General features: G+C 32.0%; 1 protein-coding gene across 4 annotated transcripts; it reads right to left on the bottom strand.

Moving 5' to 3' along the window:
- Positions 1 to 1,080: 1,080 nt before the first annotated feature.
- LOC110037600 (serine/threonine-protein kinase AFC1-like) lies at positions 1,081 to 11,816 on the bottom strand. Of its 4 annotated transcripts, none has more exons than XM_020742290.1 (13): positions 11,547 to 11,816; positions 10,473 to 10,644; positions 9,845 to 9,871; positions 9,410 to 9,563; positions 9,278 to 9,326; positions 9,073 to 9,187; positions 8,855 to 8,946; positions 8,546 to 8,708; positions 8,387 to 8,451; positions 2,376 to 2,473; positions 2,174 to 2,279; positions 1,746 to 1,851; positions 1,081 to 1,455 (listed from the first exon to the last, which is right to left on the bottom strand). In XM_020742290.1, exons 1-12 carry the CDS (start codon positions 11,649 to 11,651, stop codon positions 1,795 to 1,797), a joined length of 1,203 nt encoding a protein of 400 aa, XP_020597949.1. In that variant the 5' UTR covers positions 11,652 to 11,816; the 3' UTR covers positions 1,081 to 1,455; positions 1,746 to 1,794. The 4 variants fall into 4 exon arrangements, with proteins under 4 accessions (XP_020597949.1, XP_020597947.1, XP_020597946.1 ...); XM_020742288.1 differs by having other exon boundaries at positions 1,746 to 1,885; positions 11,547 to 11,813; XM_020742287.1 differs by lacking the exon at positions 1,081 to 1,455 and having other exon boundaries at positions 1,464 to 1,885; positions 11,547 to 11,814.
- Between the last annotated feature and the right edge of the window lie 395 nt (positions 11,817 to 12,211).

Raw genomic sequence — 12,211 nt, 5'->3', positions numbered from 1 at the left:
CAAACCTGTTCATGCAGTCTTCATTCATCGAGCACCATAAATTGAACAGATACTTGTAGGCATAAACTATAAACGGGCCATACTCTTGAATCATCTAAGAATAAAGGACTGTTGCGGTAGTAAATTTTAAAATAGAAATGGGAGCAGAAAGCGATCACCACGCTGATCCCATTTTCCTCTTTTGTAGTTCTGTATGGACGTTTTTGAGTTCATGGTAGCAGCACAACCGTCGGTCAAATCAACCAATAAAAAATTTAAGCCGATTCCAATCTCCAACAACAAAGCATATGATTACTGCCAATAACATTACCATTTCTTTTTTTTTAAGATTTAATCAATATTTTGTGTACTTTAATATTTTAATTTTTTGTTTTTTTTTCTCTATTTTTACTTTAAAAACACTTATTTGGTACAGTTTTTTCATGTTATTATTTTTTGTTTATTATAAATTAGTTCAGGGAATGTGCCGCCATGGTCCCCTTCTCACTCATTCAAAAAATAAATAAATAATTTCTATTTAAAATAAACATGATTATTGATGTCTCAAACCTTATAATGATGCCTTAAAAAAAAGTGATGTCCACTCCTTATAAATGATACACAAATAATTTATTTTTTTCTCATATTAAGTCACAGCTAACGGAAAAAACCATTCCACCACCAACAAGATTTAGTTTTTTTTTTTTTTATTGAATGTCAATCATCTCTCAATAGGACTAAATATAAGCTAATCACCAATCTAGTTGAAGTCAAAGGATTAGAACAAAATAAAAAATAAAAAAACATAGTATCTCTTGTTATGATTCTCAAAGCCATTAAATTTATTTTGAGACGAGAGTAAAACAGAAATAACAAATAAAAATTTATATTTAGACATTTACATACATGTCACACAATTCTTATGTATTTAAAATATTCAAATCTTTCATCACACAAAATATCACTATTACTAACTTAAAAAAAAAAAGTGAGAAACCCCTGTTTAAGCATCATGTTAAATGGTATAAAAATATTATTTAAAATATATGTTTTAGAAATGTAAATCAATAGGAATTGTGCGGCATTTATATAAATCTTCAAAATTTATATTACGCTCATCTTAAAATCCAAAAATTTGATGTTCAGTCTAACTATATTTTTATTAAACTGTTTACCACCTTAATTTTTTCCTTGAAGAGCTTAAAAAACTTACCACACCTCAGGAAATTTCCACAAGCCATTGGAAACTGGAAGATTTAGATGCATACCTTCCCGGTGCTTGATCAGTTATATAGACAACCCCCACAAGCTAGTAAATAATCAAAGATTTGGGCGGATAACTTTCTCGTTTAAGGCCCAGCTAAGCCCTGGAACCAACTTCATGGCTTCAAGTTTCTGAAGAAAACCAACTGCTTGATTCATCTGTCTCTGCTTGCTTTCTGAGAAGAACTGGTTTAGCTAAACAAGCAACACTACCTGTTCTCCGCCGAAATACCAAACCATAAAAGAGAAATCAGATTTTCTTAGTCAGCGTTTCAGGTTCTTCAAATTTTGAAAAATACATGCGGCTTCTTATACAACACTAAACCTTTCACATTCCATGTTGCAGTAGCCCCAAAACCCACCCTATAAATTGGTATAGCACACCCTCAAAATTAAGGCCCGGCTATTAGCTAATATGGCACATTCTCGTTTTCTATCAATAGTTCCCACAATAGCTAAAGAATGACAAAAGAAGGGCTCTCTATTACAGAGAATAACCAGACCTTCTATAATCTCTGGTGAAGAATGGGTGGCGGAGGGCTTCCTGAGCTTTTAGACGCTCAGCAGGATCATAATGGAGAAGTCCTTGAAGAAGATCAATGAGATCACCTGCTGAATGATCAACATGCTGCATTATAAGGTTCTGCACAGTAGATTGTTACAATTTAAATTTAGTTTATCATTCGAACAAAGACAAAAGTGTCAAAATGATCCATGAGTTTATAAAAGTGTTAATTTAGTCCTTAGACTCTATCAGTGCAGGTTAAAATAGTGAGCAATGAGGACTATTTTAACACCCATTAGAATAATCTAGGGACTAATTTGACATTTTTAAAAACTCTAGGACTAAAATAGCCACATCTAAATAGTCAAGGGATTAATTTGATAATTTCCTCTGAACAAACAAAATATGCACATAACATGCAAATACCTGGAGACGAGGCAATTTTCCAACTGCCCTCATGCTTTCCCTGGAAGTTGCTCCTTCAGGCCAGTCTAGCCGCAAGTTTCGCTTAAAATATTTTTCGGCATGCCTGCTGTTTGAAGGAGTAAAAAAGTGGGGTGAACATTCAAGTTTTCATATGAGGTAATCAAATAGAAGAGAAAAACTTTGACTCAAAGCTTCTACTAACTCTGCATTCCGAATCATATGCATGGGCAATGGGCCTAAAACCCTCTCCATCATTGCAAGATGTTCCAAGTTTTCATGAGTTTGAAAAAGCGCCTCTCCCTGTAGTTAAAAACATTAAAAAAAAAATCAGGAAAGATGCTGACTACACAGCTCCAAGCATCATGTAAATTTTTTAAAAACAAATGCCACAGTTGTGCTAATCGTTGAGATGATTTTGTCAAACCATGGTTGTGCTAATGGCTGGGATAATTCTGTCAAAAGAGGCATATAGAAATCATAAAATCTGTTCTATTATGAAATTAATGTTGAAAAATGGCATAGGCAGAGGATCAAAGTTAGGAACCATTAAGTAGTTCTGAACATCTCTTGCAACACAAAAATTTAAGCACTTAAGCAACCAACTACCAGGGGAGTTCAGGCAAAATGAAAAGACGCAACGAAGTTTTTAAATCACAATCATTTGCAAAACCTTTTATTGAATTTAACTTTTACACATATGGTCAAAAGATCTCTTCCCTTCCTCACCACCGCTGCTGTCAATCACTCGCACATCTCCCCTTCCTGTTGATAACCCTAGACAATTTTTTTTTGCAAAATCTAAAATTTAAGCCTTTTTATTTATGGTTTATTTTTTTATAAAAATGCATATTAATTTTTTTTTAATTGAGATTTTCATTAGGATTTTCTAAACATGGTTAGAAGTGAAAAGAAAGTGGACATAGAAAAGACCCAGCAGGGAAATGTGCAAGTCAAATTTAGAGAAAGTTATAAAATATGTCTATCTGACGTGCACATACTACATCAAGGCGATTAAAAAGGTGTAACAAGAATGGAAGAACACCATTTTTCCTCGCATAAAAATTTTGCATCGTGCACCAAGGTGGAGGGTTGCGCTAGGTAGCCAACAACCACGTAAAATTTGCCAAAAATTTATAAGAATGACACTAAGAGAATGCAAAAAGAATCTATCCGTGAACGGGTAAGTGTAGCTCAAGTTGCAGACAAGTTTAAAGAGAGTCATCTTAGATAGTTTGGTCGCAATAAAAGTCGACCATCTGATGATCTGATTAGGAGAGTAGATGTTTTAGATTCAAGTTATGTTAAGAAAAGCAAAGGTAAACCTAAAAAGATTTGGGCATACTGTATAACAAATGATTTTAATCTATAAGAATTAAATGAAAATACAACACTCAATAGGACAATAGAGAAAAAGAATTCAAGTAGGCGACCCCAATTAGTGGGATAAAAACTTGTTGTCGTTGTTCTGCACCAAAGTGCATGAAGTGGTGAAATATAAGATAATACTTACATAAATAAAGCAATGATATCAAAGTATTCAGTGCAACAACAAATAACTTGATAAATCCTATGTATCAATGCACAATGTAAAGGATGACAAAGACAACAGCATGAGAATAGCCAATCAGATGCCTCCTGAAAAATGAAAGAAAGCCTGTAGGAATATAGGTGTATGAATATTAAAACCTTTCATATGAAAACGCTATTCCATTTAATGAAGCTTCTCTGCCATTATGTGAACACGATTTGCTCTATGAGATCCTATAGTTGACCTTAAATCACCATTTATGCATGAGCTAAGAATTTGGAAACTAAATGACGAAAAGAATAACATTAGAAAAGTCATTGAAGAAATTAAAATAATTTGAAAAAAGATTGAGTGACTGTCAGGTCTTATGGCTGGTCTAGTATAAAAAATAGAAGCTTGATTAATGTTTTTATTAACAACCACTACAGTACTGATTCCTAGTCAGTTAAAGGTAAAAAATTTATAGTAATTCTTTTTTTACTTCTTGATGGTGTAGTAGAGAAAACTGTATAGCAAATTACTTACTTCATATGAATGTTTAAATGTTAATATATCACTTCTTACTTTATATTTTGATAGTACTATGATACTTTTTATTTTATTTCATTTATTAATTATGAGGCTTATGGCTCCAAACACCTTGAGGCTTGCACCTCACCTGATGAACGTAAAATACCTCAATTCCCAAATGTGAAATTTTAAACACTACTTATTTGCACTTCAACTTTATTAGTATTCTTGATTTTATTCACATTTGGATAAATTAAAATTCTAATTTTAGGCATAAAATTATAATTGCTCATTGAGTTTAAATGGTTTAAGATTCTTGATGATTTTTCAAGCATATTATATCATTTCACTATCAACTTGGTTCTAGGCTTGTACTAATTGTTTATTTTAAAGATTTTTCAAGCACTGTCATTGTCAATCCCAATTCCAACTATGAAAAGTGACGGGTTACGTTAGGTAGTCGACAACCAGCATAAAACTTGTTGAAAAAATCATGACATGAATCCATTTGATCATTGTGTAAGTGGTAAGGCATCTACTGGAAGCGACGCGTTGTATGGTCTGAATACAATGAAAAGTGTGTAAAGGCCGCTACACCGGCAATGGGTATAGTGTCAAATAAGCAAGAGTTCTCACATTACGGACGGATATAGAAAAAGAAGCTATTCCATGAAACTAATATCAGGATAGGATCTTGAAATAGATACTCTCACTAATAAATTAATGGAATTAGTTGATATTATGATTCATAGAAAGATAAATATCTTATGTGTTCAAGAAACTAAATGAGTTGGAGAAAAGACGAAGAAGATTGATAACTTAAGTTTTAAACTTTGGTATTCAGATAAGAATTACACAAGAAATGGTGTATGTGTAAATATAGATAAGATTTTGAAATATAATGTTGTAAAAATTAATGGAGTTTGAGATAAAATTATAACCCTTCAGATTATTGTTGATCTAAGATTTTTAATATTATAAGTGTTTATGCTCCTCAAATAGGTTAAGATATAGGTTCTAAAGATAAATTTTGAAACTACATAGAAAACTTAATACAAATGATACCTCTTGAAGAAAGAATTTTTATTGGGGGAGATTTAAATAGACATGTTGGTAAAGTGGTAGAAGATTTTAGAAATATTCATGGTGGCTACGATTTTTGAGTGATTAATGAAGAAGGTAGAGTTATATTAGATTTTTCTTTAACGTATGATTTTGTTATTGCTAATATTTTATCAAGTAAAGAGATGAATATATTATTACTTATAAGAATGAATTTAATAAAATAAAAATTAATTATTTCTTATGAGAAGAAGAGATCATCGAGAATATTAAAATGTTAAAGTTATTTCAAATAAGGATTGAAGTACTCAACATTGATTATTAATTCTAGATTTTAAGATGAAAAATTGTAAAATAAAGAATACTAAAAATCATCGTCGTAGAAATAGAGGAGGGTACCTAAACAAATAAAGTTGTTTTTATGAGTAAAATTTAATATTTCAAAATTTAAGATGTTCATGAAGAAGCAATTTCTATGTGGGATAAAATAACAAACATTATTAAACAAGTGAAAAAAATTGTACTTAGAGAATCAAAAGAAAAAATTTCTATAAATAAAATTAGTTGGTGGTGGAATAATGTGCAAGAAAAAATAAAATATAAGAAGTTATGTTATAAAAATTGGTTTAAATATAAAAGCTTAAAGAACTAGAAAAAATATCAAACAGCCAGTAAGGTGTCTAAGAGAATAATCTGCGATGCTAAAAATTCTACCTTTAGTGATTATTATAATAGATTAGATACTAAGGAGGGTAAAAAAAAAATGCATAAACTAGTCAAACAAAGAGAAAAGAAAAGTAATGATTTAACTCAAGTAAAGTGTATTAAAGATGAAAATTAAAAAATATATTTCTTAGAAAAAGATAATCAAAATAAGTGGGTGTGTTATTTTGATAAGCTTTCTAATGAAGTTTCGAAAAATACGAGCGATCTTAGTGATCTTAATACCGTTAATAAGAAAATAAAACATTTCATTTTTACCGTCACTTTAATAAAAAAAAATTTGATGACGCTTTAAAGAAAACAAATGGTAGAAGGTCTGTAGGACCTGATGATATCCCAATTGAAGTGTGAAAATATTTCAGAGATTTAGGAGTTTATTGGCTAACTAAATTCTTTAATATTAATTTAAAAACTAAAAAAATACCAGAGGAGTGGAGAAAGAATATTTTGGTCCCCATTTTAAAGAATAAAGGGAATACACAAGAGTGTGCAAATTATAGAAGAATTAGAATTAAGTTGATGTGTCATATGTGTCATACATTAAAATTATAGGAGAGGGTAATTGAACATAGGTTAAGACGTATTATAAAGGTTTCTCATAATCAATTTGGATTTATGTCGGGCAAGTCTACTATGGAAGCTATACATTTAGGTTGAGAACTTCAGAGATAATAACGAAGATCTACATATGATTTTTATTGATTTAGAAAAATCCTATGTTATGGTTCCAAGAGATATCATTTGGAGAGTTCTTGAGAAGAAAGGCGTTGCTATGACTTATATTCAAGTCATTAAAAATATGTATACAAGAGTTGTTACTTGTGTTCGAACAGAACGAGGATTGACCAAATATTTTCCTTTTTCTGTAGATTTACATCAGGAATCGGCTTTAAGCCCATATCATTTGCCTTTAGTTATGGATGGTCTTACTGGACACTTACATGAGGATGTACCTTACTTTTTGTTGATGATATCCTCTCATGGATAAGACGAGAGAAAAAGCGCAGGAAAAAACTTGAATTATGGAGGTCTACCTTGGAATCTAAAGGCATTCGTTTGAGTAGAACTAAAACTGAATACATGGAATGTAATTTTAGTACTAGTAGCTCCAGTGACAGAAATTTAACTATAGGTGATCAAATTATTAAAAGGTGTGAACACTTTAGATATCTCGGGTCTATTGTTCAAAGTGACGGTGAAAATATGACACTCAATATGCCGCCATGGAGAAAAGGATTCAGGTAGCCGACCCCACTTAGTGGGATAAAGGTTTTGTTGTTGTTGTTGTTGTAAGTGATGGCTTGTGATCCGCGTCAATCCTCATGTTCCTTTTCATGAATTCATAAAATAAATCATATTATTTGCACTAAGAAACCCAAATCCTAGATCATCCTGCATCAATAGATTAACCAAAAGGAAGAATGCCAAAGCCATTGATATTCCATTATCAACTTAAACAGATTGAATAATATAGTTTAAAATTATAATTTATCAGTGCAATGTCAAAAACATATCAAACATGGACACGCCTCCGATAAAGATGCAACGAACTATTATGAAGGATACTCCTAATTAAGAAGTCTAATGACGAACACGACAAAATCTATCTGTTTTAAATAATATTAAAAAAAAAGAACAAGCTTGTTAAATAAGTGCCATAAATTAATGAATTAAAATCTTTTAAATATATTTTTAAACATTTAATCTTAAAATTTAAATTTAAAATAATTATTCTATATTTATTTAAAAGTTAAACATATCAAGATATACTTCAAGTTAGAGAATGCTTACTATTTCTATACCATAAACTAAATAATATCTATGATTTTTTTAGCTTCTATGAATTTTTTAGCTTTTGAATGTTATGTTACTATTTTTTTTTATTATCTCATTTTCTTTTATTTATTGTTCAACATTACTATTTATTTATTTTTATCTATTTTTTAATAATATATAATAGAAAACTCTACAAACATAGCACTGAATTCTTATTTAGTTACATATCTACACTTCAACTTTAATTTTTACATATATGGCACCTTAACAATGCAAGAAAAAGTGGATCACTTTTTAAATGTTAAACTAGTGGTATATTAGATGTGATATGAAAGATTTGGGTGGTTTAAATGTTAAAAGCAAAGTTTAGGTGTTACAAGTAAATATATCTGAATTGGGTGATATGCATATAAATGTTACTTCATATTATAATATAGTGTCCAACGCATATCCATATCCTATATTTTCAATGATAGAAGTAACATGTGTCTGTGTCCCCATATCCATATCCGTTAATAGACCAATGAACAATCAAAATACTGTGTAAAAGACAATAAAAAGATAAGCTTTCCTAAAAAACAAAGAAAGAAAAATAATAGCAGTGGTGAATTTACCGAGCAAAGTTCAACCAAGATACAGCCAACACTCCATAAATCACAAGGAGAGTTCCATCCAAGTCCTTTGGGAAAAAGAAAAATATATATATATATATCAGACAACTGGACATCAAAGCAGAATAGATAAAAATGAACTGCATAAAAGGTCTAACTCACCAAGAATAACTTCAGGCGCCCTATAGTGACGTGTCGACACCACATAGCTATGATCTTGATGTTCAAATGATGTACTCCCAAAGTCAATAAGTTTAATGGAACTATATTTCGGTACATTCTTAAAAGATGAACCATCCTTAGAGTATCTTGACGATGTTTGCATCTACAACGGTAAAAATTAAATGCTGAAAAAAATCATGCAGTTACTGCATTTAATGTATGTATTTCAATACTAATCATCATTACATAACATTTCAAAATTCATAGCCAATAAGAAAAATGCAGTAAAAAATATTTATAGCATTTCACCTTATAATCGGGGACCCTAATGTACTCCGATGAAACAAGAAGGATGTTCTCAGGCTTTAGATCAGTGTGAATAAGCCGCAATTCATGCATAACTAAATAAAAAAAAAAGAAAAAAAAAGTACAAATTACAATATCAACATATAAGAACATGAGAAGGATTTAACAAATTTGCTAAAGAAAAAAAGACAAAATTAAAGGAGGAAATACAATCCACCCACAAGCTACTGAATCCAAAAGCTGTCTCCCAAGCTCCCGAACTAGGTCAATCTGGAAAGAACGATAACTATTCTTCCGAAGAAAATCATATAAGCTTGGACCAAGCCTTTCAAAAACCTTTCAAAACAAATTAAAAGCAAATTTCTGTTATAGTTCTGTTTATTCCAGCCAAGGATTCGATAACTAAATTAGAATATATTTACTTACAATACATATATGATTACGGTAGTCAAACCAATTCCGTATTTGTACACAACTGCAGGGAATAACCCAAAATGCAAATTCATCTTAATATTCTAAAATACAAAGTGCTATGCGCATAATGTAAAAGGACCTTACCGAGAACCGCCAGGATCATGTTTTGCAAGCCTTTCAAGAACATCAATCTCAATCATGGCAGCTTCACGGTATTTCAAAATTGAACGCACAATTTTAATTGCCACTGGTTCCATCCTTTCCAAGTCCAAGCATTCTAATACTTGACCGAAGGTACCTAAAAATGGAACAGTACAAAAATTAAACACAAGAAGATAAACTGCAAAATGCAAAAAAAAAAGATAATAAGAAATTGAAATTCTCATGGAGTTTAAACATGACAAAACAGATTAATTATTTCACTTCGATAGCTTTAAATTATCCTTCCAGTTTGTATCACATAATAGAAAACAGCGTGCCTCTATGGTTTTAACATGAAAGCATGTAACTAATTTTATATAGCAAGACAAATACATGTTGACCACACACAGAAATTTAAAAGGTTCACATGGAACTAACCTTCGCCCATTTTGCTGAGTATTCTATCTGGGAATAAAAAGAAATGAAATATAACTCAGTCTAATAATTCATAGAAGGTCAAGAAAATTAGAACTATAAGAGGTAAAAAAACAAAAAATTAAAAACAGGGAGAGAATTATCACAGAAAAAGATGGCAGTGAAGCTAATGATATTTTTTTCCCATAAGATAAAAGACGGTAAACATGCCTCCCAATTCCCATGTATTTACATATCTAACACCTAAATTTCAATTTTTACATTTATCACACCTAAATCTTTCATATCACATCAAAAATACCACTATTTTAACTTTTAAAAGTGAAATACACCTTTTGATGCGTAGAAAGAAAATATGTAAAAATTGAAGTTTAGATGTTCGATATGTAAATACATAGCAATAAAGTGGTATGTATGCAAATCTTTCTAACTATAAATGAAAGCTAATAGCAAGCAGTAGCGCAATTTGTTGGGTATACAGTTATACAACAGACTAAATGCAGTTAATTAGTCCCAGAATCCAGTAAACGAAGAACCCATAAGTTGATATTTGCAGCAATGTATACTCTAAACATTGAAACTCAATACAGAAACTCAAGTCTATGAGATATATGAAGGACCAAGATATTACATCTGGGTGTTAGATTCTCGCCAACTCCAAACACATAATGGCCATCTTTATCATCCGCTCTCCAGGGAGGAGATGCATGATGATGCAATTCATTGTAGTAGTAGGACGAGATTGCATAATTTACACCATAACCATTCACAAATTCCTGTCTACAGTACAGAGTAGAAGGTGCCTGCATAAAGAAAATTTCTTGAGACTATTAACCTTACCATTTTTTTCATGTAAGCTGTTTGACTGGCTAAAATATTTTACATCTCTATCAGTTACACCCCCAACAAGTAAATAATGGCACACTGTTTGTTTTTTTTTTTTTTTTTTTTTTTATTTGCTGCTTTGATAGGCTTTGAGAAAGAAATGAACTAAAAAAACAATCCGATGCGAAACTGATGAAGCACTTATGATAGCGAACAAAGCATACAAATATTAACGGTTCTAGCTTTTTGTTTTAGGGGCACTCATTTAACAGTAATAGATAGGCCGTTTTGATCCAAATTGGCAACGAGCATCTTTTTAACCTTTGACCTACAAGGCAATAGATTGCAAAAATCAACATCGTTAACAAGTCAGATCAAATGAAAAAAAAAAACATTAAAATATCCAAAAGTACTTCCTTGACGCGCTCAAAAAAATATACAGGTTTCAGATTTCCCAGAATGCATGTTATCTAACAGTATATCCAGACATTATTCGAAGGAACAGGACAAAAAGGAATAAAACACTTTACAAGAAACTACGAAATTCATCAAAAGCCCTAACTTGGTCCAAAAGAAATTTAAGAGATATAGGGCAACACTGAGAAAATTTCACTGAAGACCTGAACATAGAAAAAAAACACCAGAGCAGACAATAAATTTGCGAATTCATGATCCAGCGTAGCTTTACAAGAAAATACGAAATTCCGATGAGAAGAACAACGAAAGTAACTAGATCCGATAGCCGGGCAACCAAAAAAAGCAAGAGACGAAACAAAACTTAGGGCCAAACCTGTAATTAGAGCAAACTTAAGATAAAGATCATAAACACACAATAGAAATAGAGAGAGAGAGAGAGAGAGAGAGAGGGTGAGGATTCGACCACGAGCGGTAGAAGAGGGGGCATGTCCCAGGTCAGCCTCGGCCTCTTTCTAGGGCGCTTCTCCATGGCCCCATGAGGGTATGCTGCCGCCGACTGCGTCTCCATGGCGGATCAACCAATTAGCAGATCGACAGCAAAACGTGTGTGAGTGTATATGCGAGCGCGCGTGGGCGCGTGGGCGCGTGTGTGTGGGAGAAAGAGAGAGGATGAGGGAGAGGAGGCGGGACGGCTGAGAAAGCGAGAAATATGCAAGATACTTATAGCGAAGCTTCTTAGGTGTGGTGCACTAATATTGTTTTCTCACAAAGGTGCTATTTATTTTCATTGCCTCCTTAAGTTCTACAGGTTGAAAATAAGGGCTTTGGGATATAGCTTGGTTGTCTCCTCAAGTCCTACAAACTCTAATTTTTCCAGTATCATCTATGCCTATGACCTTGTATTTGACAAGGCAAACATCACCACCATTAATTAACTCTCATATGCTTCAACACTCCTACATATGACGTCCAATCTAAGTGCTAACAATAATAAATGTTTTATATTTTGCTAATTCTATGGATACTTCTATTTGGGAACTTCTTTGCAATGCTTATGGACTTCTCAATACTCCTCTTCCTTGGGACTACTTAGGAGTGGTTATAAAGCCCACCAGAGTGACTACTATG

Source organism: Phalaenopsis equestris, unplaced genomic scaffold, assembly GCF_001263595.1.
Source record: "Phalaenopsis equestris unplaced genomic scaffold, ASM126359v1 Scaffold221935, whole genome shotgun sequence".
NCBI lineage: Eukaryota > Viridiplantae > Streptophyta > Magnoliopsida > Asparagales > Orchidaceae > Phalaenopsis > Phalaenopsis equestris.
Note: the sequence above shows the minus strand (reverse complement) of the source record. Positions and strands in the feature narration are given on the sequence as shown.

Coding starts and splice junctions, on each gene's coding strand:
- LOC110037600 (XM_020742287.1), bottom strand. CDS start 11,651: ATGGAGACGCAGTCGGCGGCAGCATACCCTCATGGGGCCATGGAGAAG. Junction 10,645..11,546: donor CCCCTCTTCTACCGCTCGTG/GTCGAATCCTCA, acceptor TTCTTTATGCAG/GCACCTTCTACTCTGTACTG. Junction 2,474..8,386: donor TCTTGGTTGAACTTTGCTCG/GTAAATTCACCA, acceptor TTTTAACTACAG/GGAGAGGCGCTTTTTCAAAC.